The 27,319-nt window shown below is 47.5% G+C and overlaps 1 protein-coding gene across 1 annotated transcript in view; it reads right to left on the bottom strand.

The window, feature by feature from the left end:
* Positions 1 to 85: 85 nt before the first annotated feature.
* RFX2 (regulatory factor X, 2 (influences HLA class II expression)) overlaps positions 86 to 27,319 on the bottom strand; it is a gene marked incomplete at its 3' end in the record, with an annotated part of 27,635 nt that continues 401 nt past the window's right edge. Inside the window, exons 2-15 of the mRNA XM_008942908.1 lie at positions 24,718 to 24,807; positions 23,660 to 23,739; positions 22,185 to 22,449; positions 17,418 to 17,492; positions 11,183 to 11,364; positions 8,815 to 8,934; positions 7,661 to 7,776; positions 6,654 to 6,772; positions 6,247 to 6,359; positions 4,107 to 4,258; positions 3,056 to 3,153; positions 1,524 to 1,673; positions 525 to 733; positions 86 to 239 (exon numbers count right to left, since the gene is read on the bottom strand). Coding sequence (XP_008941156.1) covers positions 86 to 239; positions 525 to 733; positions 1,524 to 1,673; positions 3,056 to 3,153; positions 4,107 to 4,258; positions 6,247 to 6,359; positions 6,654 to 6,772; positions 7,661 to 7,776; positions 8,815 to 8,934; positions 11,183 to 11,364; positions 17,418 to 17,492; positions 22,185 to 22,449; positions 23,660 to 23,739; positions 24,718 to 24,807 — 1,923 coding nt within the window. The remainder of the gene's footprint in view (positions 240 to 524; positions 734 to 1,523; positions 1,674 to 3,055; positions 3,154 to 4,106; positions 4,259 to 6,246; positions 6,360 to 6,653; positions 6,773 to 7,660; positions 7,777 to 8,814; positions 8,935 to 11,182; positions 11,365 to 17,417; positions 17,493 to 22,184; positions 22,450 to 23,659; positions 23,740 to 24,717; positions 24,808 to 27,319) is intronic.

Genomic DNA, 27,319 nt, shown 5'->3' with positions numbered 1-27,319 from the left:
TGTTGGGCCTGGTCCTTGGCAGAACAGTGTCTCCAAGCGCTGCTGAGCTTGGGAACTCTGTTTGTGGGGAACAAAGAGCTCTCACCTCTCCCATCACGGCGATGGGCGTCTCCCCCGTTGCCTGGGCCACCCGATGCTCCACCAGATAGAACATGTACTCGTCGTAGAGCAGGCGGATGAGGTGGAAGGACCCAAAGCTGGCAGCGCTGCGCAGGGTGAGGTCACGGATCACCATGGAGCTGCAAACAAAACCCTGGCCTTGGGTTCTGCCCTCACGCCAGGGCTGCTGGCAGCTCTTCGCCCTGTGAGAGGCAGTGCCCTGCTCCCACCTCTACCCTGAGGGCATCAAAGCATTTTAGTGGATGGAGCGTGCTGTCCCCATGCTGGAGACACAACTCCAGGGCAGAGCAGCAGTTAACTGGAGCTGCCTGGGAGTCAAGGACTCAGCCTTGGCTTTTCCAATGGGTACCTATGTGCCCGAAGCCTGCTGCAGAAATAGCTCCAAAATGAGAAAGAAAAGGTACCTATAGAAAGACCACTTCAACAGGAACTGCCTGGCTGCCTTGGGGAAGCTGGGGCTGCCCTCGTGATGCTTCAGGACTTGAGTGACGACGTTATCCAGCCAGTTAGCCCACTGGTCCAGAGAGCTCTGCTGCTGCAGAGTGAGCTTGAAATCCTGCTCCAGCTTCTGCACCATGCCCTCCTCACACTGGCACACCCACGAGGCTTGCTCCTGCTCGGGAAGAAGGGATGACAGTTACTCATGCCAACTCTGTGTGGCTGGTGCAGCCCAACCTGAGAATTCAGCTTCATTTCTGGTAGACAAGGACTCCAGACCAGCTCTGACCCACGTCTCCTTTCATCCATCCAGACCACAGTACAACATGAGTATTAGAACATATTATTCTGATGGAAGTTCCTTAGTTCCTCCTCCACTATCCACAGTGAGATGGCAAACCTGGAAAAATAACACCAAGCCCATCAAATTGTTCATAAATGTTGTGGTTTGAGGCTTGGAATGGGGGCGTGACCTTCCAGCAACTGGGAGGACCCCGGGTGGGGGTGAACCATTGTATTCCCTCCCCTTCCCACACACACTCTGATAAGAGGCAGGGAGTGGGTTCTAATTTCACTCCTGCCTTGGAGCTCGGAGAGGAAAGTTCTCCTTTCACTCCGTGAGACCCTGGAACCATTTCTGAGGGTTTTGTATATTTTATTTTTTGTATTATTCCCCTAATCTTTGTATATATTTTTTTCCTTACCTCCCTTTTTCATTTTCTGTTCCTTGTTGAACAATATACTTCATTTTTTTTCCAAAGTCTCTCTCTCTCTAGGTGGGGGGAGAGGCGAGTACATAGTTCTGTTCCGTGTGGGTCCTGCCCTGAACCCCTTTTTACACAGAACCAGGACAATATCATTGCTTTTTTTAGGGCTGGAAATCAGATGTGTGTTCCTGGAAGCCAACCTCATTACAGAGTCCCACTGCTGGACAAGAGGACCCAGGAGAAGATCCCCTCAGTTACCTGCACGTTGGCGAAGTCGACGCGATTGAGGTCGCTGAGCATCTGGTTTATCTGGGAGGTGTTCTGCAGCACAGCACGGGCAGCCTGAGCCAGGTGGTTCAGGGAGGTGTATCTCCTCAAGGTCTGGGCAAAGGCACTCACCACCCCCACCTGCAACACAGCCCCAGGGCACCCTCAGCAGGAGGCCACCGAGCTGGAGATGCTCCTCAGCACCCAGCACCCCTCAGCTGGGGGGACCAGTTGCTTTCTAGCAGCACAACCTTATTCCACCACAGAGATTTTCTTCCACGTGGTTTTATCTGCAGCTTCAGGGACTTTTTAGGATATTGAGTAACAACAGGACTAGGGGGAATGGGGCAAAGCTGGAAGTGGGCAGATTCAGGCTGGATGTGAGGAAGAAGTTCTTCCCCAGGAGAGTGGTGAGACCCTGGGATGGGTTGCCCAGGGAGGGGGTTGAGGCCCCATCCCTGGGGGTCTTTAAGGCCAGGCTGGAGGAGGCTCTGGGCAGCCTGATCTAGTGGGAGGTGTCCCTGCTCATGGCAGAGGGGTTGGAACTGGGGGATCCTTGTGGTCCCTTCCAACCCTGACAGATTCTGATCTGTTTTAGCCGAGGACTTTAGAGCCCTAATGGCTCAATGGTTGGACTTGATGATCTTGGAGGTCCCTTCCAACCTAAAGGATTCTATGATTCTAAGAGATAGGAAAGGCTTGATGGACAGAGCACCAGCAGCTTCTGGCACAAAGGAATTGCTCCACCTGTCCTCCTGTAGTCCCCCCAAAAAGGGTCCTTTCCCTGCTGTGCAAAGCCAGCTCACACACAGAGTTGGGATGTTTCCTTTCTTTTGGTTCTGCAGCAATGGGTGCTGGGTGATACGTTGCAAATCCAGCCCCCACTAGCTCAAGGAGCAGCAATTTATATACAGGACAAACATCAAAGAAATGATATATGATTGGTTACATGATTTTACATCACCTCAGTCTTCATACACATTCTCCATCCATTACTTAATTCATTGTACTAAGGTGGTCCTACATTTACATTTAAATTCTCCTCCTAGAGCTGTGGGTTTTAGCACTAAAATCACCACAGGTTAGGTAGGGAACACCTTGATGTTCTGATCTTTGTCCAAATCTGTCTCTGCTTTATGTAAAGAAGCCAGAACGAGGCCTTAGCTACAAAGTTTGACAGAATTTTACTGTCTTTAGATGCTGCTCTTAATTACTGTGTCTTGCTTCTGGTTGTTTTAACCTTGAGGTCATTCCATCCTTTAGTCTTAGGGCCCTTCCAGTCTTGTGATCCTGCTCTCAGGCCAGTTCATTAGATCCTTAGTCAGCCTACAAGATTTTAACTCTATCCTTCCATCATTCCTCCCACTCCTTGCTGATTTTGGCTCCTAATTATTCATTCCACCATGCTAGCTTGGAGCACACGTGGACAGAGCCCAGGGGTGATTTCCAGTCCCTGTGGAGAACCACAGCACAGGCACAGACACACTTGGTTCACATCCCTGCAACGTGCTCCCTCTGCTTACCTTGGTCTGCACAATCTGGGGGGGGAAATCACTCATGGCATTCATCAGCCACCCTTCCAGACTCTTGGCAAAGTTCCGAATGGCCTGTGTGAGGGTGCCTGCAAGGAAGGCTGCAGAGTTAGAAAGCTTGGTCCACAGCATCTCTGGACACCAAATTTGAGCTTGGGACTGTTGTGGAAAGCCCAACCTCTGATCTGGTTACCTGTGAGCACCAAGGAAATCAGCTGGGTCCTGAGATGCACTCAAATTTTCTTATTCTCTGATGTTGGTACTCAAACTTTTATTCTTATTCTTACTCCTAATCTTACTCTTACTCATATTCTTATTCTTAGTTGTATTCATATTCTTAACCCTATTCCTATTCTTACTATCATTTTCTTACTCTTACTCCTTTTTATTCTTACTCTTTCTTATCCTTTTCTTATTCATGGTCTTTCTGAGCATTTCCCAGATGCTGAAACATGCTCTTTACAGACACCCACGTGCCCCAGTGTGTAGCCCACCACCAGCAGCTCAGAGGATGTGGCTTTCCAGCACTACTCAGCCCAGTCTAGGCTGGGCAGACTGATCCACATGCTTCACCAAGGAGCCAAACCAGAGAGAACCCCCCAGATATCCCATCACTAATCTCCTGAACAAAAGCTGACCCCAGATCTCCAGGAGGTGCAGTAGAGGACAGGATGGTGCTATGTCAGTAGAGATACTATGTCCAAGGAAATGCCTCACAAGGATCAGCCATGCATTGAGCTTTTTCCTTGAGTCAGGAGATGTGATATGCAAGAAACCAAATTTTAAGAGCCAGGGGAATTTCCTGGGGCCACAAAGCAGAGCAACACTGCAGGAGGAATATTGCTGTTGCCATAATATTTTAGCTTGTATTCAAAGCAAAATCCTCTAAATCAGCTTTCACAGTGGAAATCTTTGTGGCAAGTGGTAGCCAGACTGAGTGAGTCACAGAACACTGCTGCTTGTCAGAGGCAGCATCCTGTGACTCAGCCCAGGGAGGAGCAGGAGCTGAGCAGGACTCAGGACCATGCTGCAGGATACTCACTGGGCACTGGCCTGAGCACGTCTGGGATGAGAATCTCCACCAGGGCCTGGTACAAGATGTGGTCACAGCTCCTCATCCATTTGAGGATGGGTTCATATTTGCACAGAGTGATCAGCTTGTCCTTTGGGAGGGTCCCTTCGTGCTCTTCTTCACTGCAGGAGGAGGAGGAGGAGGGAGGCAGTGTTAGCAGCAGGTTTGCATTCAGTGCTTTCACCCTTCTTCTCTATTTCTCACCTCAGTTTTGGGCAGAAAAAGTTTCTTTCATTCACGTTTGAAGGAAATGTTCCTGGTTCTTTCAAAAGGAAATGTCTGATCATTTGTACAAGTCCTGTCTGACTCTGGAAGTCCTCTCCATCCATGGGGTCAGAGTGCTGACCAAAGTTGTCCCTCAAACCCACATCTCCTGTGCTTGGCCTTTCCCCTGTCCCCTGGTTGCCTTTCCCCCACTCCCATTCACATGGGAACTTCAGCAGAGTCACCTCAGCAAGCAAAGGCTCTGTGGGCTCCTCCTTAGAGACCCAGCCTCTGCCCAAACCTTCTCACCTCTCTCCTCTCCCCTCTCTACACCTCCTCAGTGGGAGCTGTGGGGACAAAAGCTTCACAGTGAATGCTGAGCAGAGGAGCCAGCACTGCCAGGGACTACAAAAGGTTTTGAGATGTTTAATACCTTGAATGCTTTCAGAAGTTTCTGAATGTTTCCAGAAGTGTCTCAGTGAGATTCTCACCTCTCTCCTCTCCCCTCTCTACACCTCCTCAGTGGGAGCTGTGGGGACAAAAGCTTCACAGTGAATGCTGAGCAGAGGAGCCAGCACTGCCAGGGACTACAAAAGGTTTCGAGGTGTTTCATACCTTGAATGTTTCCAGAAGTGTTTCAGTGAGAACAGAGCAGACTGTCTCTGAGTGAGGTCAATCAAGCTTGCATTATTTTCACATTATAGATGTGGGCAAACTTTTTTTTTGCATGATTAAGGCCTAAGATATTTGGTTGAGCAGCAAGCAGAGAAAACTGAATCTTTAACACACTGCCAGAGCATCAAAGCAGAGCTGCTGAGAGACTACTCTGGGAACTGGGAATTGGGAAGGGACTTTCCCTGCATGCTACATCAAACTCATCCAAGCCAAGCCTTGGACATACTATAAAGAGGTACTTAGAGCCTCTGCCTGAGCAGTTTTAGTAACTGAACTCCCTACTCCTAGAACACTCACAGGGAGCAACTGGCTGTCAATGACCTAAAATGCTCTCTTAAGTCTAACCATATTCTGCATTTTATCATGTACTGATCAACAAGTGACTAAATATCAGCCAGCAGTGTGCCCAGATGGCCAAGAAGGCCAACAGCATTGTGGCTTGGAACAGCACTAGAGTGGCCAGCAGTTCCAGGGCAGGGATTGTCCCTCTGGACTCAGCACTGGGGAGGCTCAAATCCTGGGTTCAGTTTTTTTAATGGGTATTTCCTAATTATTCAAACTTTTACCATTTTTCTTCTGACTATAAGACATCTGTATCAGAAGTCTTTATATAGTCAATACAAGTGGACAAAGACTTTTAGTACAAACTTTAAGAAGAAGCCTTCACCTTTACAATTTTCTCTATTTTTCCACTCTCCTGTCTCTTGGCAGCAGACCACCAAGGCAGAAAGGAAGAAGAAGAGGCAATAACGACAAGCCAGGCAGGAGTACCAAGATCAGAGTAGCTTCATTTGCCATTATCTGCCTCAAAACATGAGGCACTTAAAGATCTGGACAGCCAGCTAAAGAACTGAGTCAGTCTAGGTGTCCCTAAAACCTCAGAGACTGAGATGTCACTTGAGATTGATGCCTCATGGCACAGAATTGTCACTGCCTGCTCCTGATGACCCTTTGTGAAGGCAGCATCCCCCAGAATCCAGCATGGTGGGGTTGGGAGGGACCTCTGGAGATCAGCTCATCCAACCCCCCTGCTCCAGCAGGTCCACCTAGAGCAGGGTACCCAGGATGATGCCCAGGGTGAAGAGAAGGAGACTCCACAACCTCTCTGGGCAGCCTGCTCCAGGTTCTGCCACCTTCACAGGGAAGTTTTTCCTCTTGTTGAGCTGGAAACTCCTGGGTTCCAGTTTGTGGAACTGGAGCAATGGGAAATACTGAAAGCACAGCAGCCTACCTGGATGGCAGGGCAGCAGAGCCATCACTAGATGGGGTTTTAGGATTCCAGAAGGATTGCCACAGCTTCTCAATATAATGAAACTGAAGATTCATGACAACATCCAGAGTTGCCTGACAACAAAGAACACAACTCATTAGCTGCTCTGCTGGCATCTTGTCACACGGTGTAAACAGAAACTTCTTGGGCTGCCATTTAGTTTAAATAATTTACAAAAATAACAGGAAGGGCATTGTTTTAATGCAAAATAACATTAAAACAGTGAAAAATAACATCGAGTGGAATATTGGAGTTGTGATACCCAGGAAATCAAGCATTCCCTATGTTATTTTCCTAAGAGCAGGATATGAGATGAACTATGTCCCACAGCAATGAATAAATCAATTAAAAATATTCCAAATAATCACCTCGCAGTGTCTCCTGTAAAGAAGCTGCAGAGTCTTCACATCATTCATGGTGACTCCTTCTTGTAAGAGGACGTTACTTAGATCAGGGGCTGGGAACTCAGGAAAGACATGGGTTACATCTAGGGAAAAGCAAAAACAGGGAGATGGGGAGAGCTGGGAGAGCTCAGTCACACAGCACTGCAGGTGAGTGCAAGGTGCTGCTGACACTGGTGGCTTTCATGTTTCAGTTGGGATGAAACAGGAGAAATGAGACTGATCATCTAGTGCTCTCCCAATTCATGCTGCTTGATTGGGTAAAAAAATGAACAACCCCAGCCTGGTTTATTCAGTGTGGAAAGGAAAATGTTTTCTTTCTCTCTGTAATAAAAGAAACAAGAATACATTGTCCTCATCTACTGCACTTCCCATTAGATTTTCTCTGAAGCCTGAAAAATGTCTCTCTGGTATTCTGAGAGAATAATGGCAAATATAATTAGGCAGCAGATGTATCAGGAGCAATTTTAGTTCTGAGCCAGCCAGGATTTGCTATCTCCGCTGGAGGTGATGGAGACACCTAGATCCAGGGCCAGCAAAGCCAGAAGGAGAACATCCATATGGACTGTCTTGGCTATGTACTGGAGCCTTTGCAATGAAGAGAATGTGGTTCTCCCTCTGGCTGCCTGTCTCAGCAAGGCTCTTCAGGTCCCTCATTCCTTACACCAGAAGGGTAAAACCAGATGGATTAAAAATATACCAAAAGGGAACCAACAGACTCAATGGCACAAGGGAAAACCTTCCCATGGGTATTGGAGTCAGCAAATAAACTTGGTAAGTGTGGCACTGCCAGATCTTATTAGAATATACATACTATACATAAAATATATGTATTATGTATGTAAAAGGGTGTAGATTTAGGAGAAAAGTGAATAAATGCAGAACAGGTGGGGCTTGCTGGACAAGACCTTCCTTCCTCTTAAAGCTCAAGGCCCAGAGTTGAGGTACCTGAGAGCCCAAAGCAGGGTCCTCACCTATGAACTGCTGATGATGTTGACTTTGAGCAGCAACCGACTGCTCGGGCGTCGTGTGCAGGTTGCTGTTGGAGCCACTCTCTGCCACACCATCCATCTTCTGAGCTGGCCTGTACCTGCAGTTAGAGCATGCTTGGGCTTACACAGGCACGAGGGAACTGTGACAGTCACACACAGTTTGTTCATCGTGCAATGGGTGAGGTGACATTCAAGGCCAGCATTTTGAGGGCTGACCATTTATAGTGTTTAGTCATGGGCAAAGGAGAACCTCCTGTTGGAAAGCACTCCCTGAGACAGAATTGAAGGGGTTAAGAAGTTTGCCCAAAGTGACACCAAAAAAAAAATAGAAACAGAGCTGGAGAGGGTGCCAGATCTGGTCTCAGGAGCTGACTTTTGCATTTACTTTCTGTTTGGGAGCTGAAGAAACAAATTCTTCTGCTCCTTCTTCACTCCAGCAAGAATCAGAAGTGCCTGTGCTTCCAGCAGACAATTCCAAATTCTTTTGCACATTGTGTTTTATAGTCAAAATTACTCAGACCCAAGATTAATCACAGCACTATTGAACTTGCACTGTTGCACAAACAAAATCCAAAATCCTCCCCAAACACAACCCAAGCCCCCAAGTCCTTTACACTGATGTGGCACAAATAACTCCACAGCTGAAGTCATAAAACAGTTTGGGCACAGGGATGCTGTGAAAAGTGGCACATTTGGTGGCATTCTCTGCAGCATGGACTGACTCAGAAATAGGTAGATAAATGCCATGTCATAAAATCATGGACTGGTTTGGGTGGGATGGGACCTTTCAAGGCCATCTAGTCCAACCCCCTGCACTGAGCAGGGACATCTGCAACTGGAGCAGGGTGCTCAGAGCCCCAGCCAACCTCACCTGGAATGGTCCCAGGGATGGGGCATGGGCCAGAATTGGTTTGGGACTTTTTCAATACTCCAAGCACCACTGACTTGCAGCCCCCTCTTCCACAGCTCTGCTCTGGCACTTCAGCAGCACTTGGGTGTGAATTGACCCAACGCGCTCCTGTTGCTCTTGAGCCAAGTCCCAAGATGGGGTCTGGAGGTTGCTTTGGGAAAGGACCCTTGCCCATGGCAACATCAGGGCCACCACTAGCAAGCTCTGAGACTCTAGGAGCACCTACCTTTGCTTCTGGTGGATGGGCTGCTGCCTCATTGCCATGTACTGGGTGTCCTCCTGCAAGCGGTTGAGCGGAGACTCTGGCTTTAGACGGATCCCATAATAATGATATTTGGAGTTTCCCCTGGAAGTTGGAATTGCTCAGGGTAAGCTCCTCAATGGCAGGCACATCCTAGCCCTGCTGTTTACTCAGTGTAAGCTCCTCAATGGCAGGCACATCCTAGCCCTGCTGTTTACTCCTGGCCTTGTTTTGACAATACACCCAACTCCCTGCAGCCCAGGGTGGTTTGCTGCCAAGCTCTACGTGAATGGTTGAGCTGAGGAATGCCATCAGCCCCTATAAAATTTAAAACCACATGTCACAAAGTTCAGTGACATCCACATCTGAAACCCAGCCAGGTTTGTTGCCAGTAACCCATGGTAACTGGGGAAGAAGAGACAAGCGTTACAATACAAAGTGTTATTAAACAGAATGACAGAAAGGTCTCAGGGGACACTCTGCTCTTTGATTAGGGTTTGAGGATTTGAGTTTTTTCCATAAAAACAAACTTCCATCTCTATCTAGACTTGGATAGAAGAAGCCTGACTGGTAAGAAAAATGGTAAGAAAAATGTCTTGCTGTTGCCAGCACTTTCAGAGCAGCAGCAAGGGGCTTTGATGTGGTTTTGTAGCCTTTGTGAAAACTGAAAGCTTTCTGCAAGCAGAAGAAGCTGGAATTCTTTTTCCTTTGCTGGACAGTAAAGCTGCTGTGATGCTCCTTAGGAGAATGTCTTTCCATCGCATTAGACAGATGTGTTAGTTAAAGTTTTTCCACCAAACTGGAATTTTTTAATCCCCAAGTGTCTGTTTTTGGGGAGGGAGAAGGACAATTATGCAGCCATGGATACATGACCACACTGTGTCCAAGCTGGCTTCAGCCAAGCTGTCTCTAACAACAGTTGAGTCCTCAGTGGGAGGAAACCTCAGGGGAGCAGCAGCAGGGTCTCCAAAACCCATACCAGGGATGCTTGAAAGTCACTACGACAGAGTCACCTTAAGCCCAAAGATGCTTCCCATTGAAAAATGGAATAGAGAAATTGAAATGAGAAATATTTGTCCATGATTTAACCCTTTCTTGCCTTGCTGAGGGAATTTTTTTCAAGAGGATGGTTGAAACATTCAATCTTTGTCCCTGTACCAAAGAGTTTTATACATGCTGGGTGCTTGGCTATGAAACACACTTTGGCCAGGCCTAAAGTGATTTTAAGTGCTTGCAAATTAAATAACAGCTGCATTTATAATCTAAATGAATTAATAAGAAAAGAATAGTGGACAGCTATTTCCATGCTTGTTGAGGTTTATTGTCTCCTTCCCAGCCTGCACATTTAGAGTTTTAAATGGGTTATTTTCTTGGGTGTTTTTTTCTTGAATCCTTGATGAGATTAAAAATTTCACTCCTCTAAAGAAATCACTTCAGAGCTCTTGAACAAGTCTACAGAAATCCAAACTCTTCCCCTGCTCTTCAAATGACTGTTGCCTTCACATTCCAGCTGTGGAATGCTCCGGACACATCTGGTTTTGTTCTTGGTTAGAAGTCCAAATATCTAAACTTGAATTTTATTATAGCATCTTACACGGCCAGATCAATCACTGCTTCTCTAGTGTGCAGCCACATTTTTTAAAATCAGAAGCTGGGATAAAATGCAAACTCAGCTGTGCAGATACTTTGGATACTCCCTTGAGGGACACATGTAATTACAGCGAGTATATTTTCTTACATTGCTTTTTTGTTGTAACATCATATGGACCTTTGATGTTTTAAAAGACAAAATCCTGTCATGATTCAGCCTGTGGCTTTGGGGATTTAAGAAGGAAGTCATTTACATCTGGACAGCTTGTCTGCATCAAAGATGCGGGGACAGGTTCTGTGCTGGAGGACCTTTACTGGACTCAGAGGGAGAAACTCTTTCACTGCAGCAGAATTTTGGGCTCTGCAGCTGACAGTGGCAATCGTGAAGATGAGTGACTTCATCTTTTTGAGACAGTAATGGATAGAGAAGAAGCCTAAATTCCAAGAAAATATTCTTAGGCTCCTCAGGCAATAGCCTTAGACCAAATCCCACTGTGTGGCTGGACAAGGTGCCATCACCAGAGGCCACGAGGTCTGAAATGACCTCTACAGTCAAGCCCCTCACACCACAGATTCAGGGTGAGAAAGCAGCTTGGCCTCCCAGCACACGGGACTCTTCTGTGCTTGGGAACAGCACCTTTTCTTCCCAAGATCACAGGTGGTTGCTCCTGTAGCTCTCAGAAGAAAGACCTGTGCCTGCCAAGCACCACTCAGCAGGTTCTGGGTGCCCGTGAGAGGAGCTGTAGGAGGTTTTCACACCCACCTGGTGCCCAGGCGCCGAGTCCTCAGCCCCATGAACACGGAGCGGATCAGCTTCCCGAAGGAGGCGGCGTTCACCGGGTCCAGCTTGTGCTCCTGGCAGTGCCGGAGGTAATGGTTGTAGAGGGAGCTCCTGGGGAGGCTCACGCCTTCCGCCGTCTCGTAGTTGTCCAAGAGCCACTGGAGCTTTAGGTGTGGAAAAGAGAAAGACAGAAAGACCACGTGAAAGTCTAAGGAGGGTTGGAACGGGCTGCGTCACACTGTCACCGCTCGAAAGCCAGCAGAGCCCAGCAGACATGGAAAGTTCACCAGAACTTAACTGGGTGGTGTATTTATAGAAGTTAATTTACATCACTTCTGCTGGTTGCATTTTTTTTTAATGCAAATAAAAGGCCTCCTCCCCAGCCTAAAGGTAACAACCCAAAGGAAAATGCTGTCAGGTTTGGAGGGTGTTACAACGGGCTCCACCTCCGTGTCCACCTCGGATTCGGGTGAATTCCTGCAGAGCCAAAGCAAAGCTGTGAGAACTCGTGTTTGCCAAGAATAAACATGTTAAGATGCTGCTTAAAAGGAATCAATTTGAGGGGAACCAAATACGCTGCAAAGTCTTTATTAATTTGAAGATTGGCATGTCTGCAACTGTTTCCTTAACAATAAAATGAAGGGTTACCAAAGCAACCTGAAAGAGCTGGAGGGGTCCATCTAGTTTTCAAGATTTACTGCCTGAATTTCTTCTGACATTTCTGTTGATTAAAGTTTGCAGTTAATATAAATTATTTATACCCAGTCAATCTGACAGGGCAAGCCCAGCACACAGTGTCAGCACAGGAATTGAAATGCAGAAAGACAAAACCCCCCAATATCTCCTTTCATTGGCTCAATGAGTTCAGCATCAATGAAATGAGTGTTATATTAAGTGAATTTCTGAAGGAACTAGAGCTACAAATGGACTAAAATGAATAGCTTGGGTAAGAGCCTTTTCATTCTCAGTAGGGACGTTTGGGATGGATGTTTCCCAGCCCTCCAGCCCTGTGTGCACAGGAGGAAGAGCTCCACCAGAAGCAGCTGCCTTCACACCAGATCAGTGGCAAAACTGACTCAGGTTGTGGATGCCCAAATATCAGCCACAACACCTCCATACAACACATAGTTCAAGCACACCTTGTAATTCTGCACTAGCTTGGTCTAGAGATCAGTGGGACCTAACCACACACATGGATGTACAAGTTGACCTGTGCTCAAGTCCTCTCTACTCCAGTATCTGGCTCTTTTCAACCATTTGCTCTTGGTGAAACTTTGGGGTCCCAATTCACCACTATGTTAATCGAGTTTGATATCAATAACACTGTGAAAATACAACCTGAGATGTGCAATGACATCCCTGACACAAAATACAACCTGAGATGAGGAAGAACATCTCTGACACCTCACTCCACGAGCTATTGCCAGTTTCTGGATTTCATACCCAGCTCTGCTCTCACACAAAGTCTCTTCAGCACCTCAGAATGTATACACTGTGGTGATCATTCACATATCTAGATTTAAACTACACAAAATGAGCTGAATCCCAAGCTGCACTGTTAAAAGTGTTTTGTTTATTGGTTGGGTTTGATCCAAAGCAACCACAAGTTCAGACGACTGGATCTGTCAGCTTTGGTGGCCCTTGGAGCAGACCAGGGGCTGCCACAGCTGGGAGAAGAAAAACCTCTTGGCCATTTCCCCCTGTGTCCTGCCTTTCACAGAGTTGCTTGTCACCTTCCTTCCAGTCACACATCACCCAAGACACCCTCTGATGTGTTCTTCCATGGACGAAGATCTTTCTGACCTCCTGTATTTAAAAGATTAATGACTAAGAATGGGCTTTTTTTTTTTTAACCATTTATTTTATTGATCCTATAGGGATACTGAATGTGGATCAGCTCTTTATTATCTAAACCTCTTCTAATTCCAAATTAAAACCATAAAAGTTGCATGTTATGAAGGAATATTCAGATAGGGGGAAAATCCTCTCATTTAAATTTGATCCTGGACATTTTTAGGTTGATCCCCCATATTTCTAGAACATTCCCCTCAGCTTCCATCTTTCTACTTCTGCAAGTGTCTGTTTATATACTTTTAAATATTACAGAGTTTCCCAATTTGAACTCCCACTATTGAGTTAGAAATCTATTATGGAATGTGCAAAAGAGCTTAAAAACCCAAGCTGGCAGAATACACAGCATTTCCAAAACATCATTTTTGCTCCTCCTGCACTAATAACAACAAAGGGGACACTTAAAATGAGAACATTAAAGTTTATTTCCAGTTGTACCCCTTATTCTCTTTACTTTTTGAGTCTTGCTTGGTTGTGATGATGACAAGACACTCTATAGCTTAATTCCTCTTTATACTACAACCAGGTCCCAATAAAATCACCACGCAGCCATATGCTGCTTTCTGTGTTACAGGCACCATGGGGGAACATTTCCATTGCATTGCTACTTTAACTTTATTTCTGTTGCCTGTTTGTTTTGGTTTAAAGAGAAAAATAAACTTGATGAAAACCCTTGTCCTTGTTCGAGTCGAGGATGGCTCTTTAAGGATGGAAAAGGTGATAGATGGGACTGCTTAAGAAAACTAAATTTTATTTTCATGAAGGTCCAGGTTTGGAGAGGTTTTCTCATGGGCATTTCTATTGAAAAAGAAACCAATGAAGACATACATTTGTGGTTCATGTCTAAGGTGGGTTTATCTGATACTAAGAGGAGCTGATTCCCAAGCCCCTGCTCAGTCCAGCTCAGCACTGGGATGGACTCTGGACCATCCACGTTCCTGCCCAGCTTCCCAAGCTCAGTGATTGGGGAAAGATGCTTCCCTCACACCAGGAGTTCCCTGCTCAATCCTCCCCACCTTTTGCAATTAAAGTTTCATCAAACCCTGTATATTTTCTTGAATAGTCTCTTCTCTAGAACAAGGTCCTGTCAGCTCTGGTGCCTTGCACAGATAAGCCCTGAAGCACCCGTGGATGTGAGCAGAAGCTCCAGCACCACCCACCTTTCTCCAAGCAGGAGATTCAGCCTTCACTAGGTCCTTCCATCCTTCCTTTGGCCAAGGCAGAATTATTCCTTTCAACAGCTTTCCTGCTTCTCCCATCATCCTCATTTCAGATGTTTCCACACAAACACCATTCAGGGCTAAGATCTTTTCCTCAGGGCAAAAACTCCATCAGCACCCACAGTTCATCCACAGAGAAGAAGTCCAGTGGTTTTCTGAGGGGTTATTTTGGGGGGTTTTAGGTTTTTGTTTTACAGGCAGCAAGGAAAACACACATTTTCCTCCTGCTCCTCTGAGTGCTGTGGATATCCAGGAGCTGCAGGGCCTCAGCATCCAACTGCCTCCTTATGTGCCCAGCTTTAGGCTCTCGTGGGCAGAAATTGGAGCCATTTTTCTCTCATTTCTTTGCATCATCTGCAAGCTTGTAACTGGCAAAGAAGGAACCATCTGACCCAGTGACTGTGGAGTACATTTGTGAGCAGAGCTTTTTCAGGAACAGCAATAGATTGACACGAATTCATTAGAAACATCCTGTGTCACTGGGGTATTAACATTAGCTCAGGCTTCCAAATTTGCTATTTCAAGTGCACTCAAATAACCTCTCAGAGAGTTTTTGAAGGTAAATTATCAAGCGTGGCTCCATCTCACATTGACTTTGTTTAAACAGCAATATGGGAAAATTTCCCTCTTGACTGAGACACCTTTAATTTTCTTTTTCATTCTTTTTGTCACACCTGCCCCCCCCCCAAGATTCCTGATGTGAAACATCTGCTGACATCAACAAAATCAACCATTAGCCCTCGAATTTACAGATTTGCAAAATGTGAAATGTAACAGGAGGTACAGGGCACTTAATGAAGATCTCTGCAACCTTAAGATTAAAAGCAATTAAGTCACAACTAATAGTGCAATTAGCATTATCTCACAACTTCCTCACTACCAGCTTTCCTCAAGCTCACGTTTTACTTTCAGCCTTGACAAACCAGCCACCTTCTCCTTCACCTTCTGCACGAGCCTGATGATACCATGGGTCAGTCACACACATACTGGGGATAGGAAATCCTTGGTCTGGTTTTTGTTTTTTTTTTTTTAACATAAACAGGTGGGAAGTGAAACATCTCAGATAGAAACCCCTGAAGCCCAGCACAGGCCAGGGAAGCTGTGCAGAGAGGGTCAGTGCTGCACACTCACTGGGCTGTCCCATACTCCGTGGTTGGGAGCAACCTCTGGCCATCTCCAGATGCCCCATCCCTGGAATCATTCCAGGGGAGGTTGGACCAAGCTCTGAGCACCCTGCTCTAGCTGCAGATGTCCCTGCTCCCTGCAGGGGGGTTGGACTAGATGAGTTTTAAAGGTCCTTTCCTACCTAAACCATTCGATGATGACAGTACAATTCCAGACCAGCTTCCTACTCAAATCAGCACTCACTTCCAAGGGAGGTTGGTCAGGTCCCTCACTCAGGTCTCATTCAGTTGAGTCTTGAGAACCTCTCCAGGCAGAGGCTTCCCAGCCTCTCTGGGCACCACCACTGACCTTCCTCTAGCTCTGGAAAGAGACTGATCCAGTTCTGCCACGTGCTCGTTTCCTCCAGGCACTGCTGGTACCATCACCTCCTCACTGCTCCCACATGGCCACAGACATGGCTCTGTGCTCCAGGAAGGCAGGGCAAGGACACTGGAGCTCCACAGGCCAGCAAGGGCCCTGCTTGTTTCCTTGGCTCAGGCTCTGTGCCCTGGCAGAGGGAACTCCCCAGCCCTGGAGCTGCCCAGGGCAGCGTGTTGCTTGTGCCTGGACTGACCCCTTCAGCAGAGAGCTATGTACACACTTGCTCAGGAAGCAGTTGATTTGCTCCAGAGTCTGCAAGAGAACTTAAACCTTACATCAAACTATGAGCTGTGACCTGAGAAGAGAGACATTAAGGTCTTTACTTCCACCCTGCAAGATAAGGGTGGGGAAGATCTGCTCAGAGGCTGGACCAGGCTCTAACTCCATCCTGCACAGTCTGCAGCCAGATAGAATCTCTTTTCTATCTTCACTTTATTTCCTTTGCCCTTTTCCTCCTTTTTTTAAACCTCCTTCAATACCATACCATATCTGTCCCCATCCTGCTCTGCTCTGTCCCTTCATACACTGGGTCAAATGAGAGAAATTCTGCAGAGCAACATTATCTCTGGAGAAATCTGCAGAGCACAGCACGGGTGTGTGAGGCTGCACAGAGATGCTCAGAACAGGAACACCCAGCCTGATTCTGCAGGTTTCTGCTTCCCCAGCTACTACAAGGAACCTTCAGTTTCTAGAAGGTGAAATCAAGCTCAGCCAGGAGCCCTGGCTTAGAGTACATCAGCCTAAGAGAACAGACCATTAGGTTTAATGTTCCCTTCATTTTCTCAACTTATTTCTTTCTCTAGGGTGAAGAGAGCAAAGATTTTCTCTTTTGCAGGACCTAAGGATGACAACAGATCTGCCCCCAGACAGAAAGCCAGAGGAAATGTGTTAGAACAAAGCAGCAGCACTTTGTGCACTGTGATTTACCAGTGCAGAGCACCCTTCAGCCTAATCCAAAACACAGCCAAGCCAAGGCAAGTCCAACGACTTCAACAGGACTTGAATTAGACCCTTCAAATCTCACACAAGCACGTGAAGCTTTATCACACAGGAGCCATGACCCACGATGCAGAAGGCTCAGGAGAATAGTGAGAACTTCACACAAAGCAGGGAAATTAACTCTTGGCATAATGAGCAGAGTGAGGTCTGGCAGATGGGTTTAGCACAGCACTGTAGCAGGGATGCTCCTCCTGAGGCACACAGAGAGGCACGAGGGGCTGTCACAGGAGCAGGCTGTTGGTACACAGTGTCTAAGGGCTTGGCACGACTCACACCAAGCTATTGCTGTAGAATTCCAAGTGTTTTTCCAGCCATCTTTCAATTCCAGTGAAGGAACTTCCTCAAATGTGTTTTATCTAATTGCCAGCAATTTTCATTGCGAGGCAGATGAAAGATAGAAACACAGGGCAGAGGCAGTTCACAGGATCCAGAGCATCTCATCAACAAACATTAACATCAGGGCACTTTTTGCAGCTTCTTGTTTCTTGGGAAGGGGCTGCTTTGGCTGAAGCACAGGCTCGTGCTGCTGAATACACCAAAGGGCTACAAATACTGCTCCTACCAAAGCAGGAAAAAGGTGGTAAATTCTGATTGTAACTTACATGGCTGTTGAGCAAACTGCTTTTGTGTGATGTAATCCCTTCATTTTTTTGTAGGTTTTCAATCGCCATTTCAAGCTAAAGAAAGTGTGCAGAGGGAAAAAAAACAACAAACAAACAAAAAACAAAGGAAAAAAAAACAGAAAAAGAAAGGAAATCAGATAGTTAGCAACAGCCAGGATTATTTCTTTATTAATAATCGAATGATTAATGCTTTATATCAACAGGCTTGTGAAAAAAGAGGCAAACAGATGAGGCACAGTCCTTATGGGCTGAAGCTGCAGAGGGGTCACTGCACAGCATGCACACGACCAGCACAGCACGAGGGTGGCAGGGTGAGACCAGGGCCTCTGCTCCTCTGCTCTTCCCCAGAAACATCACCCACTTCTAAAAGCAAAGCAGTTCTCCTTCCCCCTCCATGCCTACACCCAACCACCACTGGACAGCTGGGCTGCAGCAGGTCAGAGATTTGATCTGAGAAGGTGTTTTACCCAGAGCTTTCAAGGAGAAGTGGAAGTAATGATTTGGGGTATTCTTACTCCTTTATCTTTTTGATATAAACCTAATGGCAATGAAATAAAACAGAGGCACAAGGAGGGTTACACCCAGAGTGCATATGTTGGAATGGAGAAGAGCTTGTGCTGCTGAGAACTGCAAAGGGGCTCTGAGGGAGAAGAGAGGTTTGGATTAAGTGACCTTCTTCCCACCAAGACAGGCTGGCACAGCTTGATGCCACTTGTGCCCAGCTCCATTGTCTCAGAGCTTCTGAGAGGTGAGGCATTCTGGCCCCTGAAGAGCCCCCTCCCTCTGCCTAGCTTCTGTTCCACACCCAGCCCAGCTACAGCTGCTGCCTTGTGCCCAGACCCTCTCCTGGACCCTTTTTGTTGTTCCTTCTCTGCTGCTGGGACTCATCTGGCAATCTCTGGTAAACTACTCAGCCAATGGCTGCTGGTGCCAGAGCTCTGGTGCTCCTCAGCACAAGCCTTTTGCAAGTGAGGAAGGAAAAAAAAAAAGCCAAACCAAAAACCCTCCCACATTAAGGGCCTGGCAAGAGCAGAACCTGCAGTTTCTCTCCCGTAGATGTTCTCAAAACCCTGTTCTCTGGGAACTGCTCGTGCAGGCAGGACAGGGCAGGACACATCAGCCAGCAGAACCTGCAGTCAGCAGCTCTCTGGAGCATCTGCCCTCACTTAGCATGCAGGGTTGTGCATTCATCTGTGGGCATGTACACAATGACCTGGCACTGGGCTCCTGCACATCCCCTGTGCTCCAGTTTGCACTGCACTCATAGCATGGTGAAGAGAAAGGTCGAGATAAAACCAGCCATGGAAAAACCAAGCTCTGGCAGAAAGGTGGGAGGAGAGAACAAATCAGGTGTAGCTTCTGAAGGAAGGTCAGCAGGCAAAGGTCTGGGCCACAGCCACTCCTGAACGTGCTGCTCCAGCCAAGCCCCTCCAGCACACGGCCCTCGGCTTCCAGCCAGAAGTGCCATCCCTGTGGGACTTCTCAGAAGTTACCACTGACTTCCAAAAAGGGTCAGTCAGATGTCAGTGGGGTTTGAGAAGACTGCCCAGCACGTGGTGATGCACTATGAGGAACCAAAGGCTGATTGCTGATGCAGCCTTCAGGAAGTGAGGCGGTGCTGGAGGGAGACACCATTTCCTTCCTCTGTTCAAGCAGCAGCGTTGAGCAACACCTCTTAGGCAAGCACAGAACCCTTGCCCAGCCCTCTGGCACCTTGGTCAACGTCCCATGGACGTGTCCCACATGGACACCTGGTGTCTGCAGAAAAAATATTACAGGGGAAAGCCTAAAAGCTCTTAAACAGCCCTGCAGGAAGGTGAGGAGCTCTGAGCACCCACTTATGGGAGCATGGGACTGCTTCATGGGCTGTTTCAGCCCAGCTGAGGGAGCAGAACATCACTATTCCAGCAGATATGGAAGATGGGCTCTCTAAATATTTGAAGATTCTACTTTAGTGCACATCAATCTTTACCAAACACCCCTCAGCTTCCTGAGGCAGCTCTTACAGCACTGCTAATCCTGAGGTGCTCCCTTGTTCCCAGGCTCCTGGAAGATACTCTCCTTGCTTTTGAGGTCTTGGTGCTGGCTCTGCCTCAAACGTTCAACACCCTCCAAGCCCTCTCACCTCCCCACTCCTTGCAGCTGCCTCTCAGGTTGCCAAGCCCTCACACCACTGGCCACTTTGACATCCATCCCTTCTACACTACACGCCCAAGGCCACATGCAAACACGATGGCTTCCTTGGCCACATCTGCAAGAGTTGCACTTTTCTTTCCCTCCACAAAACTCTCAATCCTGCCCCAAATACATTTTTCCCTGGACTGCAGCCTCTCTGGCTTCTTTGACACCACCTTTTCCTCTATTCTCTGTTTAAGCAAGATATTTCAACTACAAACAATGTTCCTACCTGCTGATTTATAGAATCATTGATGGAAAAGACCTTCAAGATTCTGAAGTCCAGCTGTTTCCCACCACTGCCAGGTCCCCACTGCCCCGTGTCCCTCACCCCACATCTCCACGGCTTGGAAACCCCTCCAGGGGTGGGGACTCCACCACTGCCCTGGGCAGCCTGGCACAGCCCTGGGCAACCCTCCAGGGCAAGAAATTGTTCCTCAGGGACAACCTCAACCTCCCCTGGGGCAACTTGAGGCCGTTTCCTCTTGCTTCTTGGGAGAAGAGATTGACCCTCACCTGGCTCCAGCCTCCTTTCAGGGAGCTGTAGAGAGCAACTTGAACCTGATGTAGTCATTGCTCTTCTTTAAGCCTTCCACTATCTGTCCACTATCTGCTGTGTGAAATTCAGAGCAGTTATCAGAGCTCTGCTCTACCCCCCTCCACAGACTCTGATCTGTGCTGAAAGAACCTAAAGCCCCACACCCACACATCCCAAACTGTCCCACATTCACTAAGTCACCCTCTTGAGCCCTTCCACAAAAGCCAAGGACATTTTGTGTTAAAATACCTTCAGAAAGTTCATTCCTAGATGTAACAGGCTGAATTTATTTCAGGTGCACTTTCAGAAAGCTCAATTCCTAAATCCTTTTTTTTGCTGAACAGCTTTATCTGATGCAAACAGCTCCAAACTAAACCTGCTCATGGGACATTTCTATTGACAAATATTCTACTCAGGCTTTTTACACCGTGGAAATTTGGGGAAAAAAAACCACAAAACAACCAAACATCAAAACCCAAACCCAAAGGTATCATGCAGCTTTGTCCTATGTAGGTGACAGGATCAGCAGCTACTTCCTTCAAAGTAACAAGGTTGAGGAGAAATCAGGAGATGGTCCAACACTAGTTTTTAGCTATGAACAGTTAAAACACACACACACAGAGTTCTCACCCAGGAAACAAACCCCAGCTAACCCAAGTGCATCTGTCCTTAGCCCTTCTACCCACAGCTAAGGACTCTTCCCCTACTTCTACCTAAGGCAGGGCACATTTACTCCAGGATCAAAGGCACAAAGATTCAAAGCACATGAACTCTATATTCTAAATCTCTGTGGGAAAAGAAAGTACAATGTAAAAGCCAGATTTTTAAGAGCACTCAGCAGCAAACTCAGCTCCTGGTTTTCTCCCTGGGTGGTGCTGTTCACATTTTAAAATCTAGCCACATACACTGAATCACACCTACATTTGTAATGATGTTTACACACAAATATATAAACAGGGGTAGTAAGTTGGTCTGGAAAGGAAGGTGAACAGAAAGCAAGCTCCAGCCCTCTCCTGGCAGCAGCTGCTCCAAGACAGCAAACTCAGCTCCTGGTTGTCTCCCGGGGTGGTGCTGTTCACATTTTAAAATCTAGCCACATACACTGAATCACACCTACATTTGTAATGATGTTTACACACAAACATATAAACAGGGGTAAGTCGGTCTGGAAAGGAAGGTGAACAAAAAGCAAGCTCCAGCCCTCTCCTGGCAGCAGCTGCTCCAAAGGGCTGGTAGATTCCCAGATAAGATTCCCAGATAAAAGGGCTGGTAGATTCTCCAGTAAAAGCCTTGGTAACTTCTAGCTGCAGAAAGGCTGGTTTGGGTTAATAGCTGTACCCCCCAAGCCCTCCCAAGCTGTTTGCTGCACTTCTAGCAACCTGGCACCTCAACTGGCAGCTGGAGGAACACGATTAAAGAGAAATCAGAGCTTTAAAACATTCCTGTTTGATCAGTATTATCCCTAAAATACATTTTCTGTAACATACAGCACGGACAGAATACACAATGGTGGAGGAGATCCATACAAAGACTTTTTGATCACTGTGCATTTGGCATGATCAGCTTGAAATACCTCATGTGCACATTATCCACTGTGGTAATAATGGATTTTTCATAATTAAAAAGATATTTTTAGATTTCTTTATTTTGGATAAACCAAGCCCCACGTTTAGACGTTATGCTTATTAGAAAATATAAATATAGGCAATTGATTTGAATTGGAAAGCCAAAACATTTTGCTTAGGGAAAAAAAAAGACCAATGAACTCCTAAGACTGTTTTTTTATCTCCATGTTGCATAATTCCAGCAATTCACTCAGAAAGTCTGACAAGTCTCTGCAAGAGAGACCTTCCAAACCCCTGCTGAGAACTACCTGCAGCACACCAGTGTCTATTCTGTCCCTTGCATTTGCATGGCAAATTAAACAGACATATACAGTGAGAATGACAGGAAGTTTCATTTTTTGGAAGGCTTTTCAGTTCCCTTGGAATAATTCCTGGCCCCCGAGCTGCAACATCTGCAGGGCTACATACCGTTGCTGGAGAGGAGCGTGAAGTATGTGACAGAGAATGTCTAGTGTTTTCCATCCCCCCATGAATGAGATAGGCTCCCGAGCCGGAGAGGATCTGACTTCCCCCAATGTCCATGGTGATGCCCACCATGTTGTGAGAGGGAATGGCTGTAGGAGAGGACGCCGCTGTAGTCACCTGAGCTCCACCTCCCTGCCCTTCGAAATAGGACGCGGCGCTGCTGGGGGCGTAAATCTGAGCTTCGGTGTTGTAGGAGTAGGTGGTTCGTCTGCCAAAGGAACAACAGGGTCAGGAGGTGGAGAGGAGCTTGTTTTCTTCTCTCTTCCATGAGATCTAAGCTCATGGACTGATAGTTTCTGAAATCTGGACCTCCTTTCTGGAAACCTCTCCGCTGTCAGTTGGGTTTGCTCCACCCAGATCGAAGCCGGTGCTGTAAAAGTCACTCCTGATGTTACCCAGTCCCCTCACAGCCCTGGAGCAAAGGCCCAGAGCCCAGGAGCTCCTCTGCAGCCCTCGTGCAGAGGGCTGGGAGCATCCCCAGGGCACTGGCCCAAAGCAGGAGCACAGCAGAGAGGAGGCTGAGAAACCCCACAAAGCCCCTGACTTCAGTTAGTTGGGCAATTCCACCACCCAGTGGCCCCCCCAGCCCCAGCCAGAAGGAGACTGGGGAGAAGGAGACCCCTGGCTTGCAAAAGAAACAGATTTAGTAAAATAATACCACCTCCCCCCAATATTAATACTCATCCTGCTATAAAGCACACAGAGTCATACTCAGCCCACGTGGTGGTCGGGAGCTGCGTGCTCCCAGCAGGGAATGCAAGCTGCCAAACATCAGCAGCCCCACAGCCAGGGCAGAGGCAGAGGAGGAGGACCCGGGAGCAGGACGACCTTCCAGGGATGGTGGCCATCGAGGAAGAGGGACTGTCCCCAGAGCACTCTTTGCTATACAGTGAGTGTGACGTTGATGGTATGGAGCAGTGCTGTTGGTCAGCTGCCCAGGCTTTGCTCCTCCTTGCTTTGGCACCTGGCTAACTCAAAACTTGACCTTGATCACTATGGAGACCCGCATACCACGGCTGGCCAGGGAGGAAAACAAAGTGTCTTATCAACTTTGTTCTCACCGAGTCGGGTGCTGCAGTCTTCTCAAAAATGCAGCTTTCCTCATCAGAAAGCTGATTTGGTGATTCCATCCCAGCAAAACCAGGGTAACCCCTTTCTTCTTCCAGCAGCTACACTCCCAGTTCCTAAAGCCACCCCACCACACAACGGGCTGGGCAGATTCTCTGGAGAACAGTCCTCCCCCCCACCATGAGGACAACACCTCCTCCAAGGCTGGAGTCTGGCTGAAACCACCCCCATGCACCCAAGGGAGCGTGTGAAACTGTTCCTCCTCTTCCTCCTGGGTGGAAGGAGCCTGGCAGGACCCTCCCAGCTGGGAGAGGACCAGGGCTCTGCTACAGCCAGTGAGAGACTCTTACATGGTTCCATTGGTATAAACAGCTTCTCCTCCTTCCACATACTGGACCTGGGCTGGATATACATGCTGCACAGATTGCACCTGGAAGAAGCATCACAAACTGAGTTATGGATGTGTTACTGCCTAGGGAGAGCAGGAGAAATTACATATCACCCCCTTAAAGGACCTGCAACCTCACCTTGACATTTAGGCTTTCTTTTTAAAAGAAAAACAAAACAAACAACACCCCCCCTCCCCCATTTAGGAATCCCAAAGTGGGTATTTATTTTAAAAGGTCAAATTAAAATAAATAAATAAGTAGTTGCTCCATGAGCAGTGGAAAGAGAGGAGCTGGGTTTCCTCTGCACACATCTCTCAGGGCTGGTGCTCTGCTGACTAATAAGGGTGAGATCATGCTGCAGCCTTTCCTTCAAAGGTTGGCAGTGTCCATCTGCACCCCAGCCCCCTCCTTCACTGCTCTGGGAGGGACACAGTTGTTCTCTGTCAAGGTTTGTTTTTTTTTTTCCCTCCTGAAACAGAGCAACCAAACAGAAAACTGCTAGAGGAAAAAGTCAAGAGAGTCAGACTCGCTGTCCACAGGCAGTGGCACCACATGTGCTGGGTCTTTTAGCAAACAAGGACTGCAGAAGGCAAAGTTCAGATAAATAAAACCCCTCGTGTGGTTCTGTCACCTCACCTCTCTGTGAAGCCACATACAGTCAGTACAGTTATTGGTGCAGTTAAAAACAAATCTCAGACACTTTGCCTCTGAAAAAATAGAGGATAGCTTGTAAATGGCAACTAAAAGCATCCATCAATCTTTAAATGCATGGAAGATGAATGCTGCAGTGAAGGTTCTTTCTAAAATTTCAATATCTTGAGAGTTTCTTTTGTCATAAGCCCAAGGAAGGAAGAGAGAGCTGGAGAAAGCTGCTCTCACAGGGATCCCCAGTTCTGTAGCTGCACACAGTGTGGGTTTTTCCAAGCAGCTATCTGGGACAGTTTCAAATGTCATGTGGTGTAGGGAGGGTCCTGCTGGCACAAAGGTCCCTGCCTGGTGTCTCACCCTGGAGCTATTACCTGTTGTGGAACCTGCTGGACTCTGGGAACAGAGATCTGCTGCATCTGTGCTCCTTTGGGAGCAGAGCCTGCTGCCTGGACCAAAACCCTCTGAAAGAAGAAGAGACAGTGACACACTTACTTTCAGCCAGCAGTGCAGGAGAGTTAGGTGTTCTCCTTCAAACTCGTGGAGATCTTGCCTCCTGCCCCAGCACTACCCCTTACTGAGCATCCCCACCCTTCCAGTGTCACCTGCACCAGACACCAGCCTGAGCTCAGTATCCCAGACTTGGGAAAAGCTGGATCCTGATTTTCTGACATGCATCATCTTTGAGTCTCCATGCAAGGAAATAACAGCTAAAAATTGATGGGAGGAGCTCGACACCAGGTTCAGTTGCAGCTAAACAAGAACCATTCACAGAATCCCAGCACAGTGGGTCTTAGAAGGGAGCTCTGGAGATAACTCATCCAGCCCCTGTGCTCTTGGCCAGCATTGATCAGATCCCCTCTGAGTCTTCTCTTCTCCAGCTGAACAGCCCTGGGGCTCTCAGCCTGTCCTGGCACAGAGATGTTCCACTCTCACACATCCACATTTTCCTCTGGTGGCTGCAGAGTGTCTTCTTTTGGCTGCTGTACCAAAACACACTCTGCCTCCTGCAACAAGAAATCACATTCTCCAAGGAGCCACAGCCCTTATGAGTTCTACCAGCATGAAAGCTCAGAAGGTTCTGCATCTCCTTTCAGTGCCACCAAGGGCACAGAAACACGTTGTGTTGCCTTGTGGTGGTCACTCTCTGTCCTCTGCCTCTGCACTGCCATTTCCATCGTCCCCCTGCTCTTTGTTACACTCAGTCTGAGGTTGGACACCTCCTGCAGAGTGCTCAGCCCCTTGTGGGTCCAGCAAAACAAACATGTGGACATGGTGGATGGAAAGAAATGATTCAGTGAGGCCCATGGGAACACGATTGAAGTATCAGTATGGCCTTTCACCTGATGCCTGTCCAAGGAGACAGTCATCCTCTGTGGCTTGAGGCTTTAAAAATACTCAGCAGATTGGGTCAACAGAACAAAAAGCTGCAAAACAATCCCACATGAACCCTAGAGGAGATGCTGACAATGGCTGGCTACCTCATCTGTACATATTTATGATTTTTAGCCCTCTGACACCCTCCCAACATGCCCTTTGTAACCAGCCAGAAATTCTCTTCCAGAAGAATTCTAGGAAAATGAGAATTGCCCAGATTTCTAGGCAGGCTCTCCATCACCAGGCCCCAGGATGGCCTTCAGCAAGTCTGGGTATGTTGGAGATCCTGCAGCTGAGCTGGTGGGAGGGACACGTACACTCCTGCCACCCCTTTGGCCACTTTCTCTCCCAAAGAGGCTGTAACCAGTGCACAACTGGAATGTTATAAGCCCTTTTTCAAGCCAGGCCTTGGCAATGCCACCTGTAGCAAAGTCTCAGCCAGGTGGTGAGACTTCCTGCTACTTTCCTTCCTCCTACTTTATACCCATCCTCTCTCTTTGCTTTTACCCAACAACACATCTCCTTTGGTACATCTGCCCAGCTCAGTGACTTCTGGAACCTGTCACTGCCTGTCCAGCTGCTCCTATTACCTTCCAACCAAAAAAATGAATCATCCCCAACCTGTAAGATGAGGCCATCCTGTTCATACAGCCTTCGCTCACACTGGAAGGCAGACCAGTGATCAACAACGCCAAAGGCTTCAGCCTCACACCAGTCATGCTGCCAGCAGTTCATCCCTGGGATTTTCTTCGTCCTGCTGCTGAAAAGGGAAGGCTCTGGATGCTCTTCCTCTGCAGCAACCTTCCACGATCCTCTGGGTCTTCCTCAGTCCTTGGAGTTCCACTCAATACTCTGTGTCGTGATGGCAGCACCAGCAAAGGCTGGATGGGCAATTTCATAATCCAAAGCTGAGGGATTTGAATCCCAATCAGATTCACTGAGGATCCCTGAGACGTTTGGCACTAGTGAGCAGCAGTGTCCACATCACTACAACTCCAGCAAGAAGGGTCACCCAGAGGGAGGGAAGCTGGGAAGGCTGAGAGGTGACAGCAAGCTGAGCAGCCACCCATCGAATCACACTCTGTGAGTGTCCACAGCTCCTGGTGAATTGAATGCTCCTACTAATTCACTATTTTTAATTGTTGCTTTACATCAGCATCCAATGGCAGCTATTTCTGCTCCCTTAGGAGTTGGAGAAGGGTGTAGCTCAGTTATACCCACCCATCCTCTTATCCCTCCAGCTTCCTGTGACAGAAACTTCTGATAGTTCCCCAAAAGGCATAAAAAGGAACCAGTTTTACTTAACCCTTCCTGTTTTGCACTAGGTAGTTTTCATTCATCAGTAAACTATCATTCCTCTCCTATCTGGAGAGCTCCCAAGTGCATCATAGGAGTATATAGGATTCATGAATCCACTTCCCCAGTTTAAAATCAGTCAGGATCCATCCACCAAAGGCAGAGACCAACCTGTGGCTCCTCCACCCTCTCCCCACATTAGCACTTCCCTCACTGCTTCTCTGTTGAGCTCAGTGCCTTATTTGCAGAGATGCCTTTGAGGACTGTTTCCTTTCCTCTTGCTTTTCTTGACACACTGAATAA

The sequence above is a fragment of the Merops nubicus genome, unplaced genomic scaffold, assembly GCF_000691845.1.
Source record: "Merops nubicus isolate BGI_N331 unplaced genomic scaffold, ASM69184v1 scaffold696, whole genome shotgun sequence".
Taxonomy (NCBI): domain Eukaryota; kingdom Metazoa; phylum Chordata; class Aves; order Coraciiformes; family Meropidae; genus Merops; species Merops nubicus.
The sequence above is the reverse complement of the archived record's forward strand: the minus strand, read 5'-3'. Positions and strand labels throughout refer to the sequence as shown.